The 26,234-nt window shown below is 48.1% G+C and overlaps 1 protein-coding gene and 1 pseudogene across 2 annotated transcripts in view; both read right to left on the bottom strand.

The window, feature by feature from the left end:
• Positions 1-24,693, bottom strand: part of LOC142560907 (receptor-type tyrosine-protein phosphatase mu-like) — a 101,480-nt gene extending 76,787 nt beyond the window's left edge. Inside the window, exons 1-3 of one of the 2 annotated variants that reach the window (XM_075673321.1) lie at positions 24,417-24,693; positions 24,241-24,332; positions 20,624-20,731 (exon numbers count right to left, since the gene is read on the bottom strand). In XM_075673321.1, coding sequence (XP_075529436.1) covers positions 20,624-20,731; positions 24,241-24,297 — 165 coding nt within the window. In that variant the 5' untranslated portion in view covers positions 24,298-24,332; positions 24,417-24,693. The remainder of the gene's footprint in view (positions 1-20,623; positions 20,732-24,240; positions 24,333-24,416) is intronic. The other variant, XM_075673322.1, reaches the window with a different exon arrangement.
• Positions 169-13,563, bottom strand: LOC142559840 (uncharacterized; annotated as a pseudogene).
• Positions 24,694-26,234: the final 1,541 nt, after the last annotated feature.

Raw genomic sequence — 26,234 nt, 5'->3', positions numbered from 1 at the left:
TTAAACTCGAACCCATGCGTTAATACAAAAACCAGAAAGTCATCTGTTTAGAGAATGTTAGTATATGTTGAAATAAGCATTCAAATTTTTATGTACAGTAGAGTATAAACGCAACATCTGACATACCTTCCAAAAGAACGCACGTCTTGGTGGACAGACAGAAAAACTTTATTTCATATGCAGCGTGTTTGTGAACTGGGCTCCTGCCCCGGTGTCGGCCAGGAGGTCTTGCCTCCTAGCGGCTTCCTCGGCCCGCTGGATGGGCCAGAGTAGCTCGTCCAGGGCTGAGCTGAGCAGCGCGGACCGCCAATGCGCGCAGAGGCTGTCGGTGGAGGCTGATGTTTCATAGTATGTGTTCTAGGGTAGCTCGTGCATCACAATTTTTGCATTTGTCGATCGTTTATATTTCTGGGTATGCATTTGTAACAGCTAGTGTCGGACTCTTATGTGACTTGGTTTCTAACTGTTGGCATTGAACAGACTGCGACCTATTGAGCTGTAGGTGAGGTGGTGGGTAAACGCGTCGCTGCAGCTTCTAATGTTTAGCAATATCGCTGAATGTAGTCATTCTGTACTCCCCCTCCCACACATCGGGGGACTCCGACGAGAGATCAACATCTGTCGTAGCTCAGAAAGTGAGCCCTCGAGCTACGTTGTGTGCGCCCTCGTTAGGGTTGTCCTCTCCCGGAGGGGGGGGGAGGCGTGGGTTGGAATCCGTAGAATGTGGACGCATCTGTCGTCATGGGTTGTTTTGCTTGTTCTGAGGATACGCAGTGCCTTCGGGACATCCTGCCATTTGCAATGTTGCGTACTACCGTTTCTGAGTCTCTGAATTGGCGTCAGTTTGTGCTATGGCCAGAGCTGTAGATGTATTTTCTGCCGTTCCAATGTGTCTCTATTTATTGGAAGACTTGCGCTGCAATGTTTATTGTGGCCAACTACTGCTGCGACGAAGCAGCCTTTGTGTTTGTAGCAAGCGGCGTCTACGAAGACCGCCTCTTTGTTTTTACCGAAGTTCCCCATCATTGTTTTTGCTCTGCTTGGCCTTCTTCCTTCGTGGTGTACGGGGTGCATATTGTCACGTGGTGGTGTCGTTGAAGAACACAGTAGCAAATACTGTGAAAGACAAAACTAACTTTTATTGGGCGAACCTGTGCCCACAAAACAGGCTACACTTATAGCACAACGATAGCGGTGAACACGGTCGGCGATCGTCGAAAATCTGATCAGCAGATCAAGTGCGTCGGCTTTTATACAGCAGTCATCGAATGTTCCAGACTAATCGTTGGGACCCGCATGCCTTCCACAAATTTCTACAACATTCGAGTCACGCGATGAAATCAGATAACACAAGGTTCGGCGACAACAGACAGGGGATAGAAGCATCGATAACTTTCCAGAAACTTCGGATACATGCAGACGCATCCCGCGCTGTGCGATAACATTTGTTAGGCGGCGAAACGTGGTCGCCCGTTAAATATAAGTACACGTGTCAATACCCCCCTCTTAAAACGCATCGACCCAATGCTGCAAACAAACGAAAGTAATAAAAGAAAAGCACTCCTAGCAAAGAAAACAACAAAATAAGGAAGTTCGTCAGCGTCCGTAAAAGGGTTTAAGACGCACCATGTGGACCACTTCAGATCATGCGCGGCGTCGCTGTGAATACGAAATGCCGTCTGGCACGACCTCATAGTCCAGTGCGCCAATACGTCAGATGACCTTGTAGGGTCCGAAATATCGTCGCAGTAGTTTTTCACTGAGTCCTCGTCGGCGTATCGGGGTCCACACCCAAACACGGTCGCCGGGCTGGTACTCGACGAAGCGTCGTCGGAGGTTGTAGTACGGCTGTCGGTCCTCTGCTGGTTCTGGATCCGCAGGCGGGCGAGCTGTCGGACTTCTTCGGCGCGCTGGAGATAGGTAGCGACGTCAAGATTTTCCTCGTCAGTGACGTGCGGCAGCATGGCGTCGAGCGTCGTCGTCGGGATCCAGCCGTAAACCAGCTTAAATGGCGTGATCTGTATTGTTTCTTGCACCGCCGTGTTGTAAGCGAATGTTATGTACAGCAGGACCGCATCCCACGTCTTGTGCTCGACGTCGACGTACATCGCTAGCATGTCGGCGAGGGTCTTATTCAGCCGCTCCGTAAGACCATTCGTCTGCGGGTGGTAGGCCGTTGTCCTCCTGTGCCTTGTCTGACTGTATTTCAGAAAGGCTTGGGTGAGCTCCGCTGTAAAGGCCGTTCCTCTATCGGTGATGAGGACTTCTGGGGCGCCATGTCGCAGAAGGATGTTTTCGACAAAGAATTTCGCCATTTCGGCTGCGCTACCTTTCGGCAGTGCTTTTGTTTCAGCGAAGCGGGTGAGGTAGTCCGTCGCCACGACGATCCACTTATTTCCGGTTATTGACGTCGGAAAGGGTCCCAGCAAGTCCATCCCGATCTGCTGGAATGGTCGGCAAGGAGGCTCGATTGGCTGTAGTAATCCGGCTGGCCTTGTCGGCGGTGTCTTGCGCCGCTGACAGTCTCGGCATGTTCTGACATAACGGGCGACGTCGGCGGTCAGGCGCGGCCAATAAAACTTTTCTTGTATCCTCGATAGTGTCCGGGAAAATCCGAGGTGTCCAGCGGTAGGATCGTCATGTAGGGCGTGCAATACTTCTGGACGAAGCCCTGACGGGACGACAAGAAGGTAATTGGCGTGGACTGGTGAGAAGTTCTTCTTCACGAGTAGATTGTTTTGAAGCGTGACGGAAGATAATGCGCGCTTAAATGCCCTGGGGACAACGTCGGTGTGCCCTTCCAAATATTCGACGAGGCCTTTTAGCTCCGGGTCTGCCCGTTGCTGTTCAGCGAAGTCTACCGCGCTTATAATTCCAAGGAAGGCGTCGCCATTGTCGTCATCTTGCGGCGGCGGGTCAATGGGTGCGCGTAATAGGCAATCGGCATCGGAGTGTTTTCGTCCGGACTTGTAGGTTACAGTGACGTCGTATTTTTGTAGTCTGAGGCTACACCATGCCAGTCGTCCTGAAGGATCCTTTATATTCGCTAGCCAACACAACGCGTGATGGTCACTGACGACTTTGAATGGCCTGCCATAAAGATAAGGGCGAAATTTAGCTGTAGCCCAAACGATGGCGAGACATTCCTTTTCGGTCGTAGAATAGTTGCCTTCCGCCTTTGACAGCGACCGGCTAGCGTAAGCTATCACCTGTTCGAATCCGTTTTTCCTCTGGACTAGAACGGCACCGAAGGCCTAGGCTACTGGCGTCAGTATGGATTTCTGTATCGGCGTACTCGTCTAAGTGCGCAAGTACCGGCGGCGACTGCATGCGTCGTTTGAGTTCTTCAAATGCGTCGGCCTGCGGCGTTTCCCACTTGAAGTCAACATCACATTCAGTTAGACGTGTCAAAGGCTCGGCGATGCGTGAAAAGTTCTTGACAAAGCGCCTGTAGTAGGCACACACGCCAAGGAATCTACGCACTGCCTTCTTGTTGATGGGTTGCGGGAACTGTGCGATGGCAGCTTTCTTTTGCGGGTCTGGACGGACACCAGATTTGCTGATTACGTGGCCTAGGAACAGAAGCTCATCGTAAGCGAAGCGGCATTTTCCGGCTTCAGAGTAAGCCCTGACGACTTGATGGCCCCTAGTACTGTTGCAAGCCGCCTGAGGTGATCGTCGAAATTTCCAGCGAAGACGACGACGTCATCCAAATAAACGAGACAGGTCTGCCACTTCAATCCTGCTACCACCGTGTCCATGACGCGCTGGAACGTTGCAGGCGCCGAGCACAGTCCGAATGGCATAACCTTGAACTCGTAGAGGCCGTCTGGGGTGATGAAGGCCGTCTTTTCGCGATCTCTTTCGTCGACTTCTATTTGCCAATAGCCAGACTTGAGGTCCACCGACGAGAAGTATTTAGCGTTGCAGAGCCGATCCAATGCGTCGTCTATTCGTGGGAGGGGGTATACGTCCTTCTTCGTGATCTTGTTCAGACGACGATAATCGACGCAGAAACGTAGGGTTCCGTCCTTTTCTTTACCAGGACAACAGGGGATGCCCACGGGCTTTTCGACAGCTGGATGATGTCGTTGCGCAGCATTTCGTCGACTTGTTCTCTTATAGCTGCACGTTCTCACGGCGAAACTCGGTAAGGGCTCTGGCGGAGTGGTCGAGCGCACTCCTCGGTGATTATGCGATGCTTGGCGACTGGTGTTTGTCGAATCCTTGATGACGTCGAAAAGCAGCCTTTGTATCGTCGGAGCAGACTTCTGAGCTGCTGTTGCTTAATCACGGGGAGACTTGGTTTAATGTCGCAGTCTGGTTCGGGAACCATCGTCGTCCGGGTAGATGCGGCGAAATCCTAGAGGACAAACGCATTATTGGTTTCCAGAATTTCCTCGATGTCTGCGATCGTCGTGTTCTTGTTGATGTGCTTGAACTCTTGGCTGAAGTTTGCCAACAACACTTCAGTTTTCCCTCCATGCAGTCGCGCGATCCCTCTTGCGACGCAAATTTCACGGTCTAGCAGTAGACCTTGGTCGCCTTCGATGACGCCTTCTACGTCAGCGGGTGTTTCGGTGCCGACCGAAATAACAAAGCTCGAGCGAGGCAGGATGCTCACTTGACCTTCGAGAACACTCAAGGCGTGGTGACTGCGAAAGCTCTCCGGCGGTATCGCTTGATCTTCCGACAGCGTTATCGATTTTGACTTCAGGTCTACGGTTGCGCTGTGATGGTCCAGGAAGTCCATGCCGAGAATGACGTCTCGTGAACACTGTTGGAGGATAACGAAGGTGGCAGGGTAAGTCCGGTCATGAACGGTTATTCTGGCCGTGCAGATTCCAGTCGGCGTAATGAGGTGTCCTCCAGCGGTCCGAATTTAGGGGCCCTCCCATGCAGTCTTAACCTTCTTCAACTGGCCGGCGATGTGTCCACTCATTACGGAGTAATCGGCCCCTGTATCGACTAAGGCAATGACTGCGTGGCCGTCGAGAAGTACGTCGAGGTCGGTGGTTCTTTGACTGGCACTGCAGTTGGGTCTTGGCGTCGGATCACGGCTGCGTCCTGTTGAACTGAAGCTGGAACGTCACGTCGTCAAGCCGTCTTTCGTCGGTGTAGTCTTGGCTTCCTGACTTCGTCGGGACGGCGGCGTGTCGTCATTAGGTCGTCGAGATGGTTTCTTTGTCATCTTCGTCGGCGGCGGAGGATCTTCGTCAGTTCGACGAACAGCAACCGCACCTCTATCGGTTGCTGCTTTTAGTTTTCCGGATATGGGCTCGCTGACCGGCCCCGGGATGGGCCAGTGTATGGTCGGCGCTGCGGCGAGAGGTAGCGGCCTGGTGATGGCGAACTCGACGGTCGTCGAGAGCTCCACTGAGTAGCGGCGAGGTAGTCGGCGATATCGCGAGGGCGTTCACCTTGCTGCGGGCGCGGAGCGTTGACGGCGAAACCTCGCAGTCCCATCTCCCGGTATGGGCATCGGCGATACACGTGGCCGGCTTCTCCGCAGTGATAGCAGAGCGGGCGGTGGTCGGGGGCTCGCTAAATGTCCGTCTTCCTCGCGTAGGCGACGGGTGGGCGTGTTGGCGGCGGCGGACGACGGAATTGCGTCGTTGCAGGGCCCTGGCGTGGTCGCGGAGAAGGACCTTGACGGCATGCGACGGCGGCGTATGTCATCGCTTCTGGCTGGAGCTGCGGTAATTGTGGTTGCAGCTCGGGAACTCCAAGCGATCGGTGCACCTCTTCTTTCACGATGTCGGCGAACGAAGCCACTTGGGGCTGCGACGAAGGCAGGACCTTGCGCAGTTCTTCGCGCACAATGGCCCTGATGGTCTCCTGAAGGTCGCCGGAATCCAGTCCTTGGATGGCGTACTGCGGCGTGAACCCCTGGCGGTTATATTGCCGGGTGCGCATCTCCAGAGTTTTCTCGATCGTGGATGCCTCTGCAGAAAACTCAGCTACGGTCTTCGGTGGGTTACGAATAAGTCCTGCGAAAAGTTCTTGCTTGACGCCCCGCATCAGGAAGCGGACTTTTTTCTCCTGTGACATTTCCGGGTCGGCGTGCCGGAAAAGACGGGCCATCTCCTCTGTGAAGATCGCGATCGTCTCGTTTGGCAGCTGCACTCTGGTTTCTAGTAGTGCTTGGGCTCGCTCTTTTCGCACGACGCTTGTAAACGTTTGCAAGAAGCTGCTTCGGAACAGGTCCCACGTCGTTAAGGTGGCTTCTCGATTCTCGAACCAGGTCCTGGCGGCGTCTTCCAGTGCGAAAAAATCTTGTCGTCGCTGTCCCAACTGTTAAACGTAGCGACCCTCACATACGTCTCGAGCCAGGTTTCCGGGTCCTCGAATGTTGATCAGCGGAACGTCGGAGGTTCCCTGGGCTGCTGCAGCACGATGGGGGACGCTGGGGCTGCCATTGAGGTTGCCTTGTCCACAATCTTCTTGGTCTTTTCAGGTAAAAGTCCGTGCTCCGGGGGCAGCTGTTGAAGACGGCGGCTTGCTCGATGCTCCGGGACTACGTTGGTGTTCTCTTTGCGGTCCGGGCTTGGATCACGGCTTGTCGGGGGCGTCCGGGACATGAACGAAAAGCACCTCCACCAGATGTCACGTGGTGGTGACGTTGAAGAACACAGTAGCAAATACTGTGAAAGACAAAACTAACTTTTATTGGGCCAACCTGTGCCCACAAAAACAGGCTACACTTATAGCACAACGATAGCGGCGTTCACGGTCGGCGATCGTCGAAAATCTGATCAGCGGGTCAAGTGCGTCGACTTTTATACAGCAGTCATCGAATGTTCCAGACTAATCGTTGGGACCCGCATGCCTTCCACAAATTTCTACAACATTCGAGTCACGCGATGAAATCAGATAACACAAGGTTCGGCGACAACGGACAGCGGATAGAAGCATCGATAACTTTCCAGAAACTTCGGATACATGCAGACGCATCCCGCGCTGTGCGATAACATTTGTTAGGCGGCGAAACGTGGTCGCCCGTTAAATATAAGTACACGCGTCAATATTTTTTTTGGTAATGGTGGGACTGTGAGCTTAGTCCGTATGTCTCGTGGAATATCGTATTGGTGCCATATTGTGTGTGATAAATGAGGCCTAGTTTCTCTAGGATGTAACTACCAGCCTTGATTTTAGAGAGGCGCGCGTATTGTGCAATACGTTGCGCCTCTATCAGTTCCTGAATTGTGTCGCGTAAACCTAGCTCTAGGAGCCTCTCTGTACATGTGCCTTGCATGAGTCCTAGCGCTTATTTGTATATTTTCCTGATCAGGCCGTTTAGTTCCGTTGTTTTTCCGCTGCGAATCATCTATGGTATGCAGCCACATACGTAATTTGGCTAATAACCAACGCTTGAATGAGTCTTATGACGTTTGCTTCTTTCATGCCACTATGCTTTTTAGTGATTCTTTTGATTAAGCGCATCGCATCAGAAACCTTCACTTCTATATTGCGAACAGTTTCCCTGTTGGTGCCTTTAGCCTTTATGATTAACCCCAGCACCCGTATCCGGTCAACAATCGGTACGGAGTGTCCATTTCGTGTTGCGTGTTTCGTGTCGCGTGTTGTGGTGCTTTGGAGGTCGGCCCTTTAATCTTGGTGTTAACAGCGCAAAACGTAGAAGGGACACGAAACGAGAAGACCACACCGGAAGCGCTGAAATTCAACACCGTTTTTCTGAAAGAAACACGGCACCTTATACATTTGCCCACACGTGTCATAGATACGTTATTGCATATCATGTGAAACACTCACTTTTTCGCACTCGAAAAAGTGCGTGTTTCACATGATGTGCAATGACTTATCTGTGACACGTGTGGGCAAATGTGTAAGGAGCCATGTTTCTTTCAAATAAACGTTGTTGAAAGTCAGCGCTTGTGGTGCCGTCTTCTCATCTCGAGTGGCCGACGTGGAAACAAAGGTATGAACATTTTCTGACCTCTTCAGGGTTGTGCGTGAATGCTGAGGAATATCAAGTAGACGCGCTATATACTCCGCATCATGGGCGAGCAAGCCGAGGAAATCTACGCCACCTTTGCTCTCTCTGAAGAGAACCCAAAGAAATTCGATGCAGTTGTAGAGCAGTTAGACCAATACTTTATCCCGTGATGCAACGTAATCTTTGAACGAGCCAGATTCAACGCCTTAGTGCAGCAAGACGGTAAGTTGGTTGAAGATTTTGTCACTGCGCTTCACACACTTTCGAAAGATTGCGAGCTCTGCTCTCTTTGAGAAGAGTTCGTGCGCGACCACCTAAAACAGTTGAGCAGTTACCCGCCAGGTTACAGCTCGACGCAGACCACACTCATCAAAGGGCTCTTGAGTCCGTCCGCCTGATCGAGAGCGTCCGTCAGCATCACGCCGAACTCCACAAGGAAGTGCCATCAGTAAACAAAGTTGCGTTCGGTCCCCAAACCAGAAGGCGTCCTTCGAAACAGGTCAAAAGTGGCAGCTATTCACGGGGCGCAAACAAGCAATTTTCATTCACCAGTAAAAACTGCTTACAGAAAACATGCCGTTGGTGCAGTCAAGAGCGTCACCATCGCTCCCTCTGCCCAGCACACTCGGAAGCCTTAAGGAACTGCCGAAAGAAGGGTCATTACCCCTCCGTATGCATGTCGAGGAGCCTCAATTGTCTTGAAACCCAACAAGTTACTTTAGAAGCAGGATTGCTCGGGGCAATCAAGACACAGGATGCGGGAACGTGGGAGGCAACAGTCTTGGTTTAAGGCCAGCCAGCAGACTTCAAAATTGACAGTGGCGCCGACGAAACCGTCCTCCTAAAGGAAATGTTTCAGACACTCAAGAACATACATTTTCTCACAGCTCATCCTCGCGAGCTACATGGTCCAGATGGAAAGCTTCTTGCAGTCACAGGAGTGGCACAAACCGAACTCATATACCGCGACCGTGCGACTACTCAGGATGTCTACGTCCTAGATGAGGTGCGCACTCCGTTGCTAGGCAAGCTAGCAATCAAGGAACTCCGGATGTTGACATTTGTAAATGCAAGTGCTGAGAAAGTGTACTCGAAAGATGAATTTCGAGCGTTGTTGAAGGGACTCTGCAAGCTGTACAGAGAACACTGAGTTCATCTGCAAGCAGGAGCGAGAGCTTTAGCACCTAGCTCTCCGAGGCGCATCCTGATTACTTTATACGAAAAGCAAAGTTGGAATTACAAAGAATGCAGAAATTCAGCGTCATACGACCTGCTGATGAGCCGACTGAGTGGTGTGCACCAATGTTAGTCGTCCCAAAGCGTTCCGGAGATCTAGGAGACTGCGTGGACTTGAGAGAACTGAACCGCCGGGTTCTGAGAGAGTGACATCCTATTCCATCCATGCTGCACACTCTCAGACTTCTTCACGGGGCCAAAGTGTTCTCCAAATTGGACGCTAAAACTGGATTTTGGCAAATTCCGCTTTTCGGATATTCTAAAAAGCTCACCACACAAATCTCACCTTTTGGGCGCTTCTGCTACAACCGGTTACCGTTTGGAATTATGTCTGCTCCTAGTTGCCACGCATTTTGCAAGGCATCAACAGAGTTGTCTCTCACATGGACGACATTCTGATCTGTACTTCGAACGAGCATGAGCACAATGAAACACTCAGAAATGTGCTTCAGCTACTCGTCAAGGCTTGACTGACATTGAACGAAAGCAAATGCTTGTTTAATGTCCAACGCCTTATACTCCTTTGACATTGGTTAGACCAAGATGGAATACGACCTGACAAAGTAAAGGTTGAAGCAATTTGGAAAATGAAGAACCCAAGAAACAGGACGCAGCTGCAGAGAACTCTCGGCATGGCAACACACTTCGCCAGATTCGTTCCCAATCGCTCTGAAGTCCTACAACCACTTACTCTCTTGCTGTCGAAGAAACAAGAGTTCGCTTGGGATGCTCCACAACAGCAGGCGTTTAACAGATGAAAGTCGGTGGTCTCGTCTCGCCTTGCCCTTGGAGTTTACGATTCATAAAGAGAAACGATCGTCACTGCAGATGCATCGTCCTTCGGACTTGGTGCATTAGTCAGGGAGAAGCAAACGAATGGCAAGTTTTCTGTAATCGCGTATACGCCAAGATTACTCTCAGAGACCGAGGAGCGTTACATTCAAATCAAGAAACAGGCTCTTGCTTTAATCTGGGCATGTGAAAAGTTCGGCGATTACCTTGTCGGCAAGCTGTTCAAGCTGGAGACGGATCATAAGCCATTGGTTCCCATTTTCACTTCTAAAAGCCTTGACGACCTGACGCTGAGATTGCAGAGGCTGAAGATGTGAATAATGCACTACTAGTGCGAGATTGCATGCGTTTATGCACCCTCTAGCCGCAGACACTCTTTCCGGAGCGCCTCTGCGAAAAACAGAACGCACATAGCTTGAAGAAAACGTGGAAGCTTTTGTATGCTGTTTGAAAACCTCTATTCCCATAATATAAGTTTGCCTTCAGTGGTTAACGGCTTCTCTACAAACAGACCCCGTTTGTGCACAACTTCGCCAGTTGAGCAAAAAAGAATAGCCCTCCAGGGGAGATTTATCAGTGGACCTAAAGCCCTTCAAACATACACACCAGCTCACTCTGGATAATGAATTACTCTTCTATGCTGCTCGAGTTGTCCCTGCTTTTTGTGAAAGCGCAGTTCTGCGACTCGTATATGAAGGACACTTGCTCGAGCCAGACATTGTGTCTGGTGGCCCACTATAGGAGCTGACGTCAGGTCCCTTGCGAAGTAATGTCAGTGATGCGTTGAAACAAGAGTTAACAGGAAAATGCCACTAATAGGCTCCGAATTTTCGGAAAGACCTTAGCGACGCATTGCAATGGACTTTAAGAGCCAGTGGTGGTTGATGGCTACAGATTATTATTCAAGGTACCCTGAACTGGTCCGGCTGGAGAAACTCAAGTCTGCAGCTGTAGTCAACCACTGCAAGTAATTCTTTATGCCTCATGGAATTCCTGAGGAAGTGGTTACCGATAATGGCTCACAGTTTTTGTCGACCGAGTTTTCCCTCTTCGCTCAAGACTACGGTTTCAAGAACATTACATCTAGCCCTCACTAACCTCAGGGTAATGCACTTGCTGAGGCTGCGGCAAAATCACCAAGCCTTCCATGACAAAGACGAAAGACCTTTACCCGACGCTTTTAGTTTACAGGTCGACTTCTTTGAATAACGGGTACAGCCCTGCGGAACTACTCAACTGTCATCGGCTAAGAACCAAGCTTGGATCCTCTTAGTTCCACCAAGCTGACACCCCAACTGCCGGATCAAGAGAGCCTTCGGAACTTCGAAAAACAATACCAGAAACGTCAAAGGGAAGACTTCCACAGACGTCATGGAGTCGCGACCTTCCGGAGGTTTTCTATGGAGTCGGCGTCTAGTTGACAGACCTCGAGCGTAAAGCGTCAGTACAAGCCCCAGCCGATGAGCCTCGGTTTTACTGGGTTAACAGCGACACTGGTTCTATACGCAGGAACAGCTCCCAGCCAACTCAATATGCCCCTGCCTTCAATATGCCTTCACGGAGACCAACACAGAAAGCGCTGGTCTCCGTGAAGGGGCTACATACGCTCTTTCGTGCTGCCAGGACGCTTCCCACATGGATACCGGACGTGGGAAGTGCGTAAAACCGCCTGCAGCAGCGAACCTCTCTTGATCTATTAGGGAGGTGTTGTAGGTGCTGCCATCAGCGAAAGCGGGGCGCGATAGTTCCCGTGACGGGGCTTGGACGGCGACCCAGAAGCGCGGGCTTCTTCTTCGTTAGAACGAACACGTCTGAGAGGCTAATTAACGTGTGGGTATGTGACTCCTCGCTTGGCCGTCGCGCTCTTCTCTCCTGGCTACAACAGTAGGTATAGCTATCTAGTTGCTGATGGTTAAATTTCCCAGTTGAAAAACACAACAGGAAATTTCAGTCTGTCGTATTTTGGGAGGTTGTTTCTGTAGTTCTGTTGCCTGTAGTTCTGTTGCCTGTAGTTCTGTTGTCTGTAGTTCTGTTGTCTGTAGTGTGACGTCCTGTAGTAGAAAGTTCTATAGTTCTTCATCAATATTTAATTAAAAATTGACAGAGACCTCCTTAAGGCCATGTAAATTTGTTAGTACAATAAAGAAAAAAAATAAAAGTAAAAAAAAAAACGTCCCCGTCGAGGACTAGAACTTGCGACCTCACTATTCCGAGCCCTGCATCTTACCACTGCACCACTCCTCCCATTTATTTCTTTATTGTTTGGAATTATCGGTACTGTCAAACCAATGCAGTTACATTACATATGAACATATAAGAGAAACAAATTCACAGATAGTATACAGTCCAATGACAGTTCAAAATTCTGGCAACAAACACAAGCGTCCAGACGCGATCATATGTAGCCACCACACTACGGATTTGAGCAGTCTCTTCTCGGAATATAGACCTTGTCGAGCGAGGTGGCTCGGCATGTCTGTCGATCATTCGACTTCTCCCTAATGAATAAAGTCCTAATAACATAAACAAATCATATGGTGTATTACTGGCTGTCTTCTTGAAAGGAAGGAACCGGATACCATAATATGTGACAGGAAAGTCTTTTTTGATAGTTCTTTGCAAAATGTCCCAAAAAAGAAATGCGTCACGACAAAGTATAAAGCAATGTTCTATTGTCTCGGGTTGATTGCAAAGTCTACAATTTGTATTCCACGGTACATACAGACCTTTTCCCTGAAGCCACGTTTTAACTGGCAGTGTGGAGGTGTGCAGCTTAAGGAAAAACGTTTTCGCTGCTGGCGCAATGCACATTCTACGGACACGGCAAATAACATCTTGACCAAATAGAGACAGATACGGCTTTCGGTACAGAGGTCCAGGGAAAAGGTTATCTATAAGTGCTACATTTAGCGACGTGCGATTAACGCTAAACAAATATTCAAGGGTGAATCTGGCTTTTAAGAATGAAATAGTGTCGACAAGTTCCTTTAGGAAGCCTCATAACGGTAGTTCTTGATCAAAGTTTGTCGTAACAAAAAGAAAAGGGAGGTGTGACGCAAGACGTGCTCGACTAACTGCGAGAAGGAATGGATGACAGAATATTTTAAGGTAAAATAAGCGCATGGCGAATTGTCGCACAAACAAATGCACAAGACCCAGTCCTCCCTTTTCAAGCGGGAGAAAAAGGTTGTCCCTTCTCATGGCTTCCCATGATGAATGCCAAATAAAACATGCAAATATTCTATGAAATGCCTGGAAATGGACACATGAGCAGTGCAAGACCTGCAGAACATAAAGAAGTTTAGAAGCGAGAAATGTATTGCATGCCTTAGCTCTCGCAAAAATGAAGAGATCACGTCCCTGCCAGGTTGTCACCTTTCGACGGATAGTGGTTATCGTGGACGTCCAATGAGGTCCACTATTACGGAAGCTATCGAGGTGCACTCCAAGATATCGCAACGGAGACTGATTCCAATGAATATTCGCGAATACAGAGGGAGTGAGCGCCCACATGCCTAGCCAAAAGCCTCTACTTTTGTCAAAATTTACAGTAGCTCCTGCAGTCTCACAGAAACGCAGGGTAGCGTTTATTGCCTTGGTAATGCTTGGCTTATCGACGCAAGAGAAGGCAATGTCGTCTGCATAAGCTAGCACTTTAATTTCCTCATCGGCAAACCTGTATCCTTTAATGCTCGAGTCGCAAAGCACGCTTAAGTAAAGCGGTTCTAAGTATATGGTGAAGAGTAAAGGCGAGAGCGGACAACCCTGACGAACGGATGACTGTACTTGTATTATATCTGAGAGGGTACGGTTCACAATTAACTTTGTAGTGCAATGTTTATAACAAAGTGTTATACCATTGTACAATACATCCCCTAACTGAATATGTCGCAGTAGTTGGAACAAACATTCGTGTTGAACCTTAGCAAAGGCTTTGGCCAGGTCAATCTGGAGAAGAGCTATTTGATCCGTACTACCCTCTATGCGTTCAAGGACTGAACGTGTGATATGAACATTTGTCTGTATAGAGCGGCCTCGAATTCCGCATGTTTGATGATCACCTACTAATTTAGTAATCACTGTCTGCAATCTATTTGTCAGTACTTTTGCAAATATTTTGTAATCCACGTTACATAACGATATCGGCCTATATCCGTTTACTCTCTTTATTGTTTCATCATCAGTACTCTTTGGTTGGAGAAAGTTGGAGGAAGCTCACCATATTGATAAGCTTCCTCGAAAAGCTGCTTCAGAAAAGGACACAGGAATTCCTGAAATTTTATATAAAATTCAGCAGTAAGGCCATCAGGACCAGGCGTCTTGTTCTTCTGCAGCGTTTTGACAGCAAAATTAATTTCTTCTCGAGTTATTGGCCCATCAACGCTGAGTCGATCGTCTTCTTCTAAGTGTGGCAGAAGCGATATAAACTGATCAGCGTTTTCTTCCTATCCATTCTGAGGCTTAACTGCAGTGAAAATATCTTTATAGTGAGCTTCAAATAGGGTTATTATTTGGGACGTTTCCGTGTATATAGACCCACCAGACACAATTTCCAATATTTGCTTGGAAAGCGCGTATCGCTTTTCTTCACCGAGAGCCCTTTTTGTGGGCTGCTCCTCTGTTAAGCGAGTTGTGCGTGAACGCACCATTGTTCCATTGTACACTTCAGTCTCATATTTCTGTATTTGTGCGCGAACTGTATTTATTTCATCGCTATACAATTCTGGTTCCTGGCTTTCGAAAGTGTGCAGCTTGTGAAGTAGATCATGAAGGTAATGCTTTTCAGCTTTTTTTTCTTTGAGACAGCTGACAGGAAATGGCAATCGCCTCATTTTTTATTCTATTTTTGAACATTTCCCATTGAGCAAACAAAGGAAGCTGTTGACATTGTGTTATTTCTAGCCATAACTCTTTCACTTTCTTTACAAAACTTTCCTCTCGCAAAAGTTGTGTATCAAGTTCCCACAGCTCCCAGTTTGGAGCAAACTTGCGAAATTTTCGGGGACCCCATGAAACAGCTACTAAACAGTGGTCTGTGAAAAATACAGGCTTCACGGCGTAGTTGTGAATGTTAGACCAGAGTTCCGTCGAAACATACACACGATCAAGTCGAGCATGGGAGACGCCTTGAAAGTGCGTGAACCGCACGCAAGAAGGTGTGTAGGCGCCCACGTCTATTAGATTGTGATCTTCCGTTAAGTGACGCAGGAAAGTAGCACTTGCATCATAACGATTAGCTAGGTATGAGTGATCTCTGGAATGACAAACACTGTTGAAGTCTCCCAACAGTACCAAATCTCTGTCAGTATCTAGGAGCGGAGCAAGTGAGAGGAAGAAAGTCTTCCTGTCACTCACTTTTGAGGGAGCGTAAACGCAAATAAATCGCCAATTACGGGAATGAAAAGAGAGGTCACAGCATATAAGGCGGCCTTCCCCATCAACACGTAGCGACAATGAAGAATGATTTAACTGCTTTCTGACTAACAAAAAGCATCCAGCGGAAGCACCACATGCTTGGCTAATACACACCTCATAATCAGGTTGAAAAGTTTGCAGCGCAAGGTTGACATCACCAGCAGACGATATCTTTGTCTCTTGCACTGCATGCTGCCTAAGCATGTGTAGTAACTGCTGCTGACGCCTTATATTCCTCAGCCCACGTACGTTGAGTGTCGCTACGCATAAGGGGAGGGTGAAGGCGGTAGCCATTTTGCTCACCTAAAGCTTTTGTGTTTCATCGCCCTTGGCCATAGGTAAATCTGTGGTCTTGCTCCCTTTGGACTTCTTTGTGGCACTCTCCTGACTACGCTGATAAAACCGGCGCGGCACATTATCACCAGGAGAGGGAGTTCGCTGAGCACTAGGAGACACTGTCTCGGGCGCCTGTAGTGCACTTTCTGTTGCTTCGTCGTTGCATGGTGCCGGACGTTTCCTTGCCTGACTTGTGTCCATCGCCTCTTCCTCTTCTTCCTTGTCATCAGGGGGCTTTTCTTTAAGGCTTGCTAGGCCAGGTGGGCAAACTGAGTCATCTTCGCCTGTAGCTTCGCTAGTATTACTTGAGCTGTTGTGACTGCTTGGCATTGGCTTCAAGGACTCCTGGTCTTCGTCCCTGATGCTACCTGTAGTCTCTCCGGTGGCATTTACTACCTCTGTAGAATCCATGAGATGGTCCAGTTGTGGCTCATCTGCGCTATATTGCCCAGAACGAAGCTTATTGGCGTAGGTGGACACGCAAGCGTCCGCTGAGTGACCAAATCGGTGGCACTGTAAGCATCTCGGTGTTCTGCATTGTCGCCGAACGTGTCCCACACGCTTGCAACGAAGGCACAGCGGAGGCCTACCGGGTATAAGTACGAGGCACTGGTGTCCATAAATGGACATATTGTGCGTTATTGAGCTTACGGTGATAGTGCCCTTGAGCGCCAAGGAAACCTCCCGGTTTGTTGTCACCCACTGTTCCATACCAGTGCATCTCCATACTTCTCTCTCCACCGACTTCACCTGACCATCGGCCTGGAACGCCTCTTCAACGCGTCGTGGTTCAAGGTGAGGTGGAAGCCATAGTAATTTAAGGTTGATGTTTTTAGTCTCCGGATCTATCACCACGCTCTTCAGCCCTTTGACACGGAGCTCACCACGGGCGACGAGAGTCTGTTTTGCCGCACTACTAGCGCAAGTAACCATCCATACATGGCTCATTTGATACTGTCCGACACCTACAATATCTGAAGTATTCACTACCTCAAGCAGAGCGTCTCGGAAGTCAGGAGCACGGTATGGTCTGCCACTCAAGTCCGCATGAAGGAAAATAGAATTCAAAACACCGCTACCGGTTGGTAGACGCGGGAGGACAACTTTGCAAGTTGCATCTTCGTACAAAAACGGGGTCGACGATCCTCGGCCTGGGGCCGATACGCTGTTTTCAGCAGAGAGCATTTCGAGCACAGCTGTTCCACACGGCTTCTTCTTCTTCCTTGTATTTGGAGCGTACATTTTGGCCATGTCAATAGTACGATGCGCTGATGTTTACATTTGCATTTTAAGAGCCAAGATCCGCTATCACTCCACCGCGTCCACTGCCGCTCCTCTAGAAGAGCAAAAGTGTTATTACCATCGACAGGTACATCGTGGAGTGCTAGAGCATCAATATTGATGTACGATGTCCATATTAAATAAGAAATTCAGAAATACACAACGGTGACTCTTGGGGTTGTTACTGCTAATTTCGACAGTTGTCTCTCGTTCTTTACACTTTTGAGCGCGTACATAATTCGTGTGTTCAATGCAAAATAGCTGCATAAACATGCGTGGATGAGTGTTCTTTCTGACAGCATACTGGTTTCTCACCGCAGCGCTGTACCAGAATAATGAGACCAGAGCGAAACAGCTTTTCACGCAACTTTGAGGAACAACCCAAGACTTCCTTTTCGCTTCGCAAAAGCTTATGCAATATTTCTGGGAAATTAACTAATGTGTCAGTGTAACGGCACATGTAAGTCCACAGGCCTGTGTGCCACATCTTACCAAATAAAGTAAAACGGATCCGCAGCCATTCCCGCAGATGGTATGATTTTGATGAGGCCAGTATGGCGTTGCTAGTGCCTCGTCGTAAGGCACAATTATAACAATCGGCCACGTCGACTTTAATACCAGTGTCGGAGCTATCATCATTGCCGGCTTCAGAGAAGCACGATTGAATACCGTGCAAGAAAAAAAGTACAGTGTACACCACCAATGCGAAACCGACATACAATTTTAAAGCTTCGCCACGGAACGCGCTTCTGTCGAGGCGTCAGAACTTATGTCGCTGCGACAAAAAGTAGCGCATTTCTGTGTAGTCCCGACAGAGAGTTCCTGTTGCGACGTCAGAATCGCTGTTGTGATAAAAAGTTGTTGTTGCGACTTCATACACTCTTGTGGTCGCGACAGAACGTTTCTGTTGCGACTACAGAATTCTTGGCCGTCGCGACCGAGTGTTTCTGTTGCGACGTCAGAATTGCTGCCGTAAAGTCAGTCGCTGTCACGACAGAAAGCTGTTGCTGTGACTACAGAATTCTTGTCACGACAGAACGCTTTTGTTGCGACTTCAGAACTCTTTGTCGTCGCGACAGAATCTTTCTGTTGCGACGACAGAATTTCTGTCGTAACGTCAGAATCGCTGTCACAATAGAAAGCTGTTGTGACTAAAGAACTCTTGTTGTCGTGACCGAAAGTTTCTGTTGCGACTTCAGAATTCTTCGTCGTCGCGACAGAATCTTTCTATTGCGACGACAGAATTTCTGTCGTAACGTCAGAAGCGCTGTCACGATAGAAAGCTGTTGTAACGACTTCAGAACTTATGTTGACGCGACAGAACGTTTCTGTTGCAACTTCAGAACTCTTGGTCTTCGCGACAAAACGTTTCTGTTGCGACATCCGAATTTCTGTCGTAGCGTCAGAAATGTCTGTCGCAACTACAGAAACATCAGGAACTTCTGTCGTACAACAGAAATTTCTGTAGTCGCGACAGAAATTTCTGTAGTTGCGACAAGAATTCCTGTTGTCTTTTTCAACTGGGTTGCTACTGTCGTATTATTAGTGTGTTAATTTTCTGCGTAAAAGCCGTTCCCCACTCTTTGATTTGCGCTCCCTGTTGTCTTTAATTTGTTTCATCGCCTAAATTTGGGTTTTCATAGTTTCTCCAATTTTACTTATTCGTGAATCTACGGGTTGTTCAAATTCACACTGGCATTCGTGTAGCATGTTCGCGGCCTTGGTTTTCTTCGGTTGGCTGATACCCTCGCCGTTGTTTTCTACAGCTTTACGTTTTGGTGGAGGGGTATCAGTGCCCTACTGCATACTTATTACACTATCCTTTAACTGCTGCGTCATCGCGTTGAACCTTGCTCTTTTTTTATTTGTGATTTTTTTCCTTCATTCGCGATTACCCTCGCTCATTGAGAACATCTTCTGATTGTTTTGCAGAATTATTTCTTTACGTTGGGCTAGCACTTCCTCTAGTTTGTTGACTTTCTGGTTGCAAGCAAGCCTTGCCTCCACTCGCACCCCCTCGGTCGCGTCTGCCCAATTCACATTTAATGGTGTTGAGGCGTTTGGAGTTCGGGGTTCCCTGACCTTTGACTGGGAGCGTGACCTTGACCTGTATCTGCTCCTGGACCTCGAGCGACTTCTCTCGTACGGGGGCCTTGGAGAGCACTCCGAGCGGTTCCTCGCGGAGTTGGCGTTAGATGGCCTGTCTTGTGCTGCGTAGTATCTGCCATCGCCTTCTTCCCTGGCTCTTTTCCAGGGACGTTTCACCCCTAGGAATTGGATTTTGTATTTTGCCTTACAGGCACGATCTGCCGTGGGCGGTCTTCGTCGCACAGCTGGCAACTCGCCCTGCTTTCGTGGTTTTCTGGAGGTTTCGCCATCCCGAATCCTCAGCAAATTTCGTCCTTAGGCGTAGGGCAAACATGTGCCCTGTATCCTAAGCTCCCGCATTGGTAGCACACGCCCAGTTGTTTTAAACTGTATAAAGAGCAGCGTAGTAGAGCTCCTCCGTATTTCACGTAGTCTGGGACTCAGTAGCCGTCGAATAGCACAATCACATTGGTGGTGTTGCCCATTCGCTTGGGACACGCGCGCAGTTGGTTTTTAGGGATTATGACGTTTGCTGTAATATCTAAGGCGGTATAATCTAGCGGCATTCCCCGGATTACTCATTTGGAGGTGCTTTCTGTGGCTGCTTCGTAGGCGCAGGCTTCAATTCTTTTGTGCCTTTTCTGATACAGCCAATTTGCTGGTATCTGTTGACGTGTTCTTCGTTTGGAGTGCTGACCATAATGATGTTTTTGTTGGCAGTTGGGGCAGATTGTGTTTTGTTCTTGTGCTTCTCTAGGTATATCGGCCGCTCGGTAGATGCTCTTGGCAATGCGGGGGACTCCGTAGTCGGTTACGGGAAGTCCCCCTCGTTGTCTAACAATTATCTAGTAGTCTTCCCTTGGAAGTTGAGGCATTCTGAAAGCTCTGGTAATTTGGTGAATGCGCTGCTCTCCCTGTCTCTTGCCTCCCCCTACTCCCCTGGAGGCTGCTGGCTTCGTTGCTCTGGCATTTGACGCAGGATAGCACTGTTCCCCCACCGGGCACCATTCGGTGTTATCCTCAACTACTTCTCTCGAATCGTTTTCTCCCTCCACAATCACTTCCATCTTGCAAAAGAAAACCGACCCACAATGCGTTTAGGGTGTCATTTGCTTCGTTCTCACTCGCCAGGCCTGACCGCATCGCCGCGGGTACGGAGGAGCAGACGGCGACTGCTAAGAAGGTGTTAAGTTTAGCTCGCCTGCCGGCGTGGCAAACTTGAATAGAGGTGTCAGATGGTCAAATGTTGATGCTGCCACCTGATTTTGGTGTCGGGATGATCGTGTTGACTTGTGGTGTCGAATCGTTACAAGAAATCCGGTGGACTCGGTGATTTTTCCACCGAGAATCAGTGAGGAAATGCAGAGCCGATGCGATGTGCGACTGCTCCTTTCGGACTTCCCTCACGTATTTGCAACTTTACTAACTTTACGTCTTTGCAACTTTACTAACTTCACGATCTGTCTGTACAAGGCAGCAAACGTGCATGCAAAAGGAATACAGAAGAGAATGGCTCACCACTGACACTTCGAGTTCCCGCACTGCAAAGTCAGCCTTGAGTTCCGTCTTTTTCAGGGTCACTGTAATACTTCCGCATTTTGCTCGTGATTCTGGCCAGTACACCGCCTGCAACGGTCATCTCAGTATAGTCGGTGCAGTACTTATTTGCAACTTGGCGCTGTTCATGTGCTATACCTTTACAAGGCACGCTCACTGCTCTGTCATAGCGAAGTATATCGTATCTCTACGAGATGACGAAAGCTGCCGGGGCCACGGCAGCTTAATTGCGACGTGGGGAATGACGTCACTAGCCTTTCATAAGCAAAATAACCAGCCTGGCAACTGATTTAATTGCTGTTGCAGCACCGCTATGGGTAGGCAACACAAATTAAGACTACCTAGGAGCAGCGTCTATGCCGGAAGCGGCAAAGAGAAAAGAAACGGCAATAGTACCACCGGCTGCATTGTGCAAAAATTACCAATATAAGTACCAAATTACCATTTATTGCTCTAAAGCCATAAAGCATTACATACCCACCTCAGCAGTTGTAGTGGTGGTTTTCAACAGCTTCGCTGGGCATACACTTTCGCAGGGCTAGGACGGCGAGTCAATTTTTCAAAACAATCGCACTTCGTAAATAAAATGCGTTCTCTTTATGGCGTGTTTGCTAGTTCTTAATGCATATTGATTTCTAAGTGCGTGGTTTTTTGTATTTATTTAGTCAATGTGACGTTTTCGTTGGTGTAAATAAATCTCTACGTAAATCTCTACGTTGTTGGATCACAACATGCCAAGAACACGTGCGAATTGGGAAGTGATCAAAATACAGCATGAAGTGTTGTTCTGGAGTGCCCTTTGGCATCAAAGAATATGTGTGTTTTGTGAGACATTTGTCGCCTACTTTGGTAAGAAGAGGGTTAACAAAGTAAAAATTGGCAGCGCTACAAATAACAATAAATGAAGAAGAAAACGAAACCACCGGAAAGGCTTTAGGGACTGTGATAAGAGAACAAATGTTTGTGCGCCATCGGCAGGAGCGTCTCTAACGCTTTTCGTAGACATGGAAGCATAACGGTGCGCTTTTCCGCAAAATTTATTTCTGGCATTTTATGACATCTCCTTAAAGAAAATTTCTAGGAAACTACTCGGCAGATCACAGTAATATTTTAACATTCTATGGTACACTGTATATCCTACAGTATGAGCCTAAAATAATAACACACTTTTGGTGTCTTATTCACCAAAAAAAAAAGAACTCAAAGTTCTCCTTGTGAGGAAACAAGAGAGAAAACATTTTTTGTCTTATGTGATTCCCGCACAAACGAAATTATTTTACACTCCACTTGAAGAAAAGAGTATGCGAAATATGTATTTTAATTTGTATGGTCATCCTACCAACACTTACCGAGAAAATTAAATTACTTTCTGAACCTTGTCTTCAAATTTGACACAAGTACAGAAAATATTACAGGTTCTCCAATCGCATCCTCATTCAGCCCGCAGAATCTGAGATTAACATCTCTAGTAGTTTCTAACAATAGAACGTCAAAACCAGAGTGACCTGTTTTATCTATCATACTGTTAAGTAATACGCCGCATATCGACATGGGTGTTCCTGCCGATCAGAGGAGCTTCGAGCTTGCAGCTCGGCTCGTTGTTTTTAGAATATTTAAAGCTCCCAATACCCGGAGATATGTTGATTAGGTGGATGGGTCCTAGCGCTTTTCATTGTTACGTAAAGTTCCGATATAACGGTCCACCATGTTACGTCTTCTTTAAAAACAAATAAATGAAAAATAAGAAATACTAGCGAAAGATTTTTCAGAGACCCAGCATTTTAAAGCTGCAAACCTGTGCAGTTGTCGATGCAGTTCATTTATCTGAATGGTTCTGCGGTTATACAATTAAACGGGATGCAAGATTACAGCAATCGCAGTAAAAACGGCAATATACAAATGTATATTGGGTCATGAAAATTGTCCCCTCACGTTCTGGCAACGCATGGTGCAAAATATTATCGTTATTGCGCGCACACGGACACTCTCGGCACGCTCGGAGCGTCGCCGTGCTGTTCAACGACTCGTGGCCCGCATGCCGAGTGTTTATGAGGCGACGCGATTTGCTGAGAGCACGGGCGGGTTAGGCGGGCGTACTGGTTCGCGCTCACCTTTTGCGCGCACAGCGTTGGTGCTATCTCATTAGTCTCGAAGGCATGCCGGTCAGTGGGGCGTCAAGCTCCTCGCCGCCGTCCCTCATCACGCCTGCGTTGTGACCGCGACTGTTCACTGTTATTACTGAGAGGACTCTGTTCATGCGACTGTTGGGGCGGTGGGTAACCATGTTTAGTTGGTATAGACGAAAGGGTAGTGCAACTTCTGTCACCGCACAAGTATGATGCTCTAATAAGGTTTTTGATTCTAGACCCAAGGATTTTCATAATATAGTTCGCGAAACACACGTTTCGAAGGCAGTAATGTACTCCTGCCCATATTAGACGGTGGATGTTTACCACATATATAGGTTTCGGTAGAAATGAAAGACCCCGGGAATTTGCTAGATAGCGTCCGTATATGTAAAGATAAGCTAAAGAGCAAAGGTATTCCAGTTTGGATGTGTAAATTAATCTATCTTGACTGCGCTCTTCGACCCAATATGTTCAGCCGCCAAAAAAGAACATGGCTGCTAAAGGTTATCATCTCAAATTTCTCTCTCAGGTCTTAGAGTAGACGTGTCAGTTCGGTAGGACTGACTTCAGCATGGGTCATTTTTAGAAAGCATAAGGTGTCACAGCCTATTAGAATGATAATTTGGTTTCTTTAGGATCAGCGTATTTTAGGGCTTCTATAGGACCTTCGACTTGCTTAATATTCAAGCAAGATTCAAGAATGTGAAGCATGCCACCGGTCAGTACTCAAGGAGGGAGAAACAAACCTTAGTCTTACACACATACTGGAAAAAGTGAAATCTCCTTATTCTCAGCTTCACTGCCTTGAAGTTACCCAGTTGCTGAGTTGAACGCACACCTCAAGCCCTTGACGTGGCTTTTCGAAGCTGGCTTTTCAATTGAAATGATGCGCCAGTCGTCTTCTAGCATGATGGTTAGTAGTGTGTGGCTTCAGCCAAAGTTACTCGTCGCGTCAAAGCCAAATGGCTGAAACTTGCTAGGTTTATAGAATTTAGGACTTGAAAATGGAGCCATCATGGCTGCGGTATGAAGAAACCAGCATAATAACAAAAACAATGGCAGCGCTTGGTCGCTTGGTCTGGCGAATTCGTCTAGCTCCGCAATTAAAACATTAATTAAAAGGAGTCTGCCGTCATTGGGTGCGGACACCCCAGATTGCATCGCTCAGCGACACTCCCAAAAAGAAATATCCACGATCCTTACTCAATAGAATGTGTCCATGAAATTACTCCATTGCGGAGTCTGTTAATTTGAATGTTTAAAAGTCACTCCCAACCTGAGTCCTCGAAGAATACGAAGAACACATTTGTTTTAAGGAGTTGTCAGTACCACTTAATTCCTTTTCCCGAATTCAAGGAAGACACTGTATACGTGGCTTCTTTTGAAGTAATAAATTCCTTTCAGGCACTCTTAAAAATAGGCAACATCAATAAATGAAACTCAACGAACCTCCTCCTTCGGTCCAGACAGAGCGACCACCTTAACAATATTTTCCTGCCAGACCATTTGCCAAAAGTCGGAAGTGGCTGCGTGGGCAGGGCCTAGAAGAAAACATTCCTTTTAATTCTTGCATAAGAACAATGACTGGTTCTTCAACTTGCGAACTACAAGTGGGAATAACTCACTTTGTGCTGCGATGTATCTTCGCGGGTTTCTGAAATCCTAGAACAAAAGTACACGAGGGCTTTAACACAACGCACAATGAATTGCCTACGGAATTCACGTGAGGCCACACAGGCTGGTAAGAAAACAATATAGCATATGGCACATTAACGGACACTGTGAACTTTTTTCTATGCGAAATTTATATAGCAGAGAGGGCATGCATTGTGCGGCTTAAGTGTTTTTGTTTGTGATTGACGTGGTCACACGCAATGGACATCAATAAACAAGCATCTCAGTATAATACTGAATAAACCAGAAAACTAATCGCTTTTCTCTAACAATGCTGAGATATTCCTTCTCTTATCGTGCAAGCCGTAGAATATTCTTTACGCGTGAACAGTACTGAGAAAAGAAACACAAATACGTGCATCAAATATTCTACCTCAGTAATCTAAATACAATGTCTTTCGTATTATTTATTGTTGTGCTTACTACATATTGTCACGTGCTAGTAACGCTAGAAGCCTAGGGCGAAGAAGTGCGTGTAGTAGCTGCTGCAGAAACAAACAGTCAACCACCGTTCGCTTGGAGCTGACTGCTTGCCTTTTCCTCTCGCGACATACTGGTGAAAGTGCTGAGCGCCCGTGGTGTTGTCGTCTTTCTTGTGCGTTGTTTTTTGGAGCAAAATCTTTTCAGTATGCAGGGTACGCATACGCCCTATGCTTACTGGTCCTGAACCAGAAGCTACCGACGCCAGTATCTCGCGGACGGCAGAAATTAATCGAATCCGCCGTCGCCTTCAAGGTCTTCCGCTGCAATACAGTCCCCTGGAATGTTCTGCGAGGAAGATGTCACCAACAACAACCGCAAGCCAAACCGAGGAGATCCCAAATGCTGCTGTACCATGCATTGTCAACGCGCCTCGCACGCTTAACCCGTTCCACGGCGAGGCCTTCGAGGACGTCGAAGACTGGTTGGACTATTTCAGCCGGGTCGCTGCCTTTAATGAGTGGGACGATTACCGTAAGGTGAAGGTCGTTTACTTTTCCCTTTTAGACGCGGCAAGGGTGTTGTACGAGAACCACGAAGCTCCATTTACTAGCTGGCACTGGCAGGAGTTTTACCGACTGCTTCGTGACGCTTTCAGCACCCTCGAAAGGAAAGAAAGAGCCGAACCGGCACTATCTTCGAGGTTCCAAATGCCGAACGAAACCATCGTCATGTTCGTCGAAGACATGACACGATTGTTCCGTCGGGTCAGAAGACAAAAAGGTGCGTCTCTTAATGCGAGGCCTAAAAGAACAGCCTTTTGCGGGCCTCGTGCGCAACCCTCTTGCAACAGTGTCTCAGTTCGTCCGTGAGGCAACAGTTACGGAACGCATGTTTCGGCAACTGCTATCGCAGTATGAACGCCAGACCACCACGACTGTTGCAGGCTCGCTTGTACCTGCAAATAATGACAGGAAATCCCTTACCGAACTAATACGGCAGATTGTTCGAGAACTCCAGAAGCCTTATGCATCGGCTCCGGCACCTCCGAGTGCTGGGGCTCTTACGGACGTCATTCGGGAGGAAATCAGGCATGTGGTTCATCTCTTGCCACCAACACGTACCGAACCCTTCACATTCTCGTACGCGGATGCTCTTCGGTTTACTACGCCGTCGACGGCCCGTTTCTCGCAGCCACCCGCTGGAATTACTCGATGCTTCCTAAGTCCTACCCACCACACGACTCTGCAAGCAGCCTTTCATCCTGATCCGTGCAAGTCCCCATTGCGGGCAGGCTGGTCACTTGTATCGCGACTGGCAGTACCGACGTATTGGTCTGTGGGGATACC

Source organism: Dermacentor variabilis, chromosome 10 (genome assembly GCF_050947875.1).
Source record: "Dermacentor variabilis isolate Ectoservices chromosome 10, ASM5094787v1, whole genome shotgun sequence".
NCBI classification, from domain to species: domain Eukaryota; kingdom Metazoa; phylum Arthropoda; class Arachnida; order Ixodida; family Ixodidae; genus Dermacentor; species Dermacentor variabilis.
The sequence above is the reverse complement of the archived record's forward strand: the minus strand, read 5'-3'. Positions and strand labels throughout refer to the sequence as shown.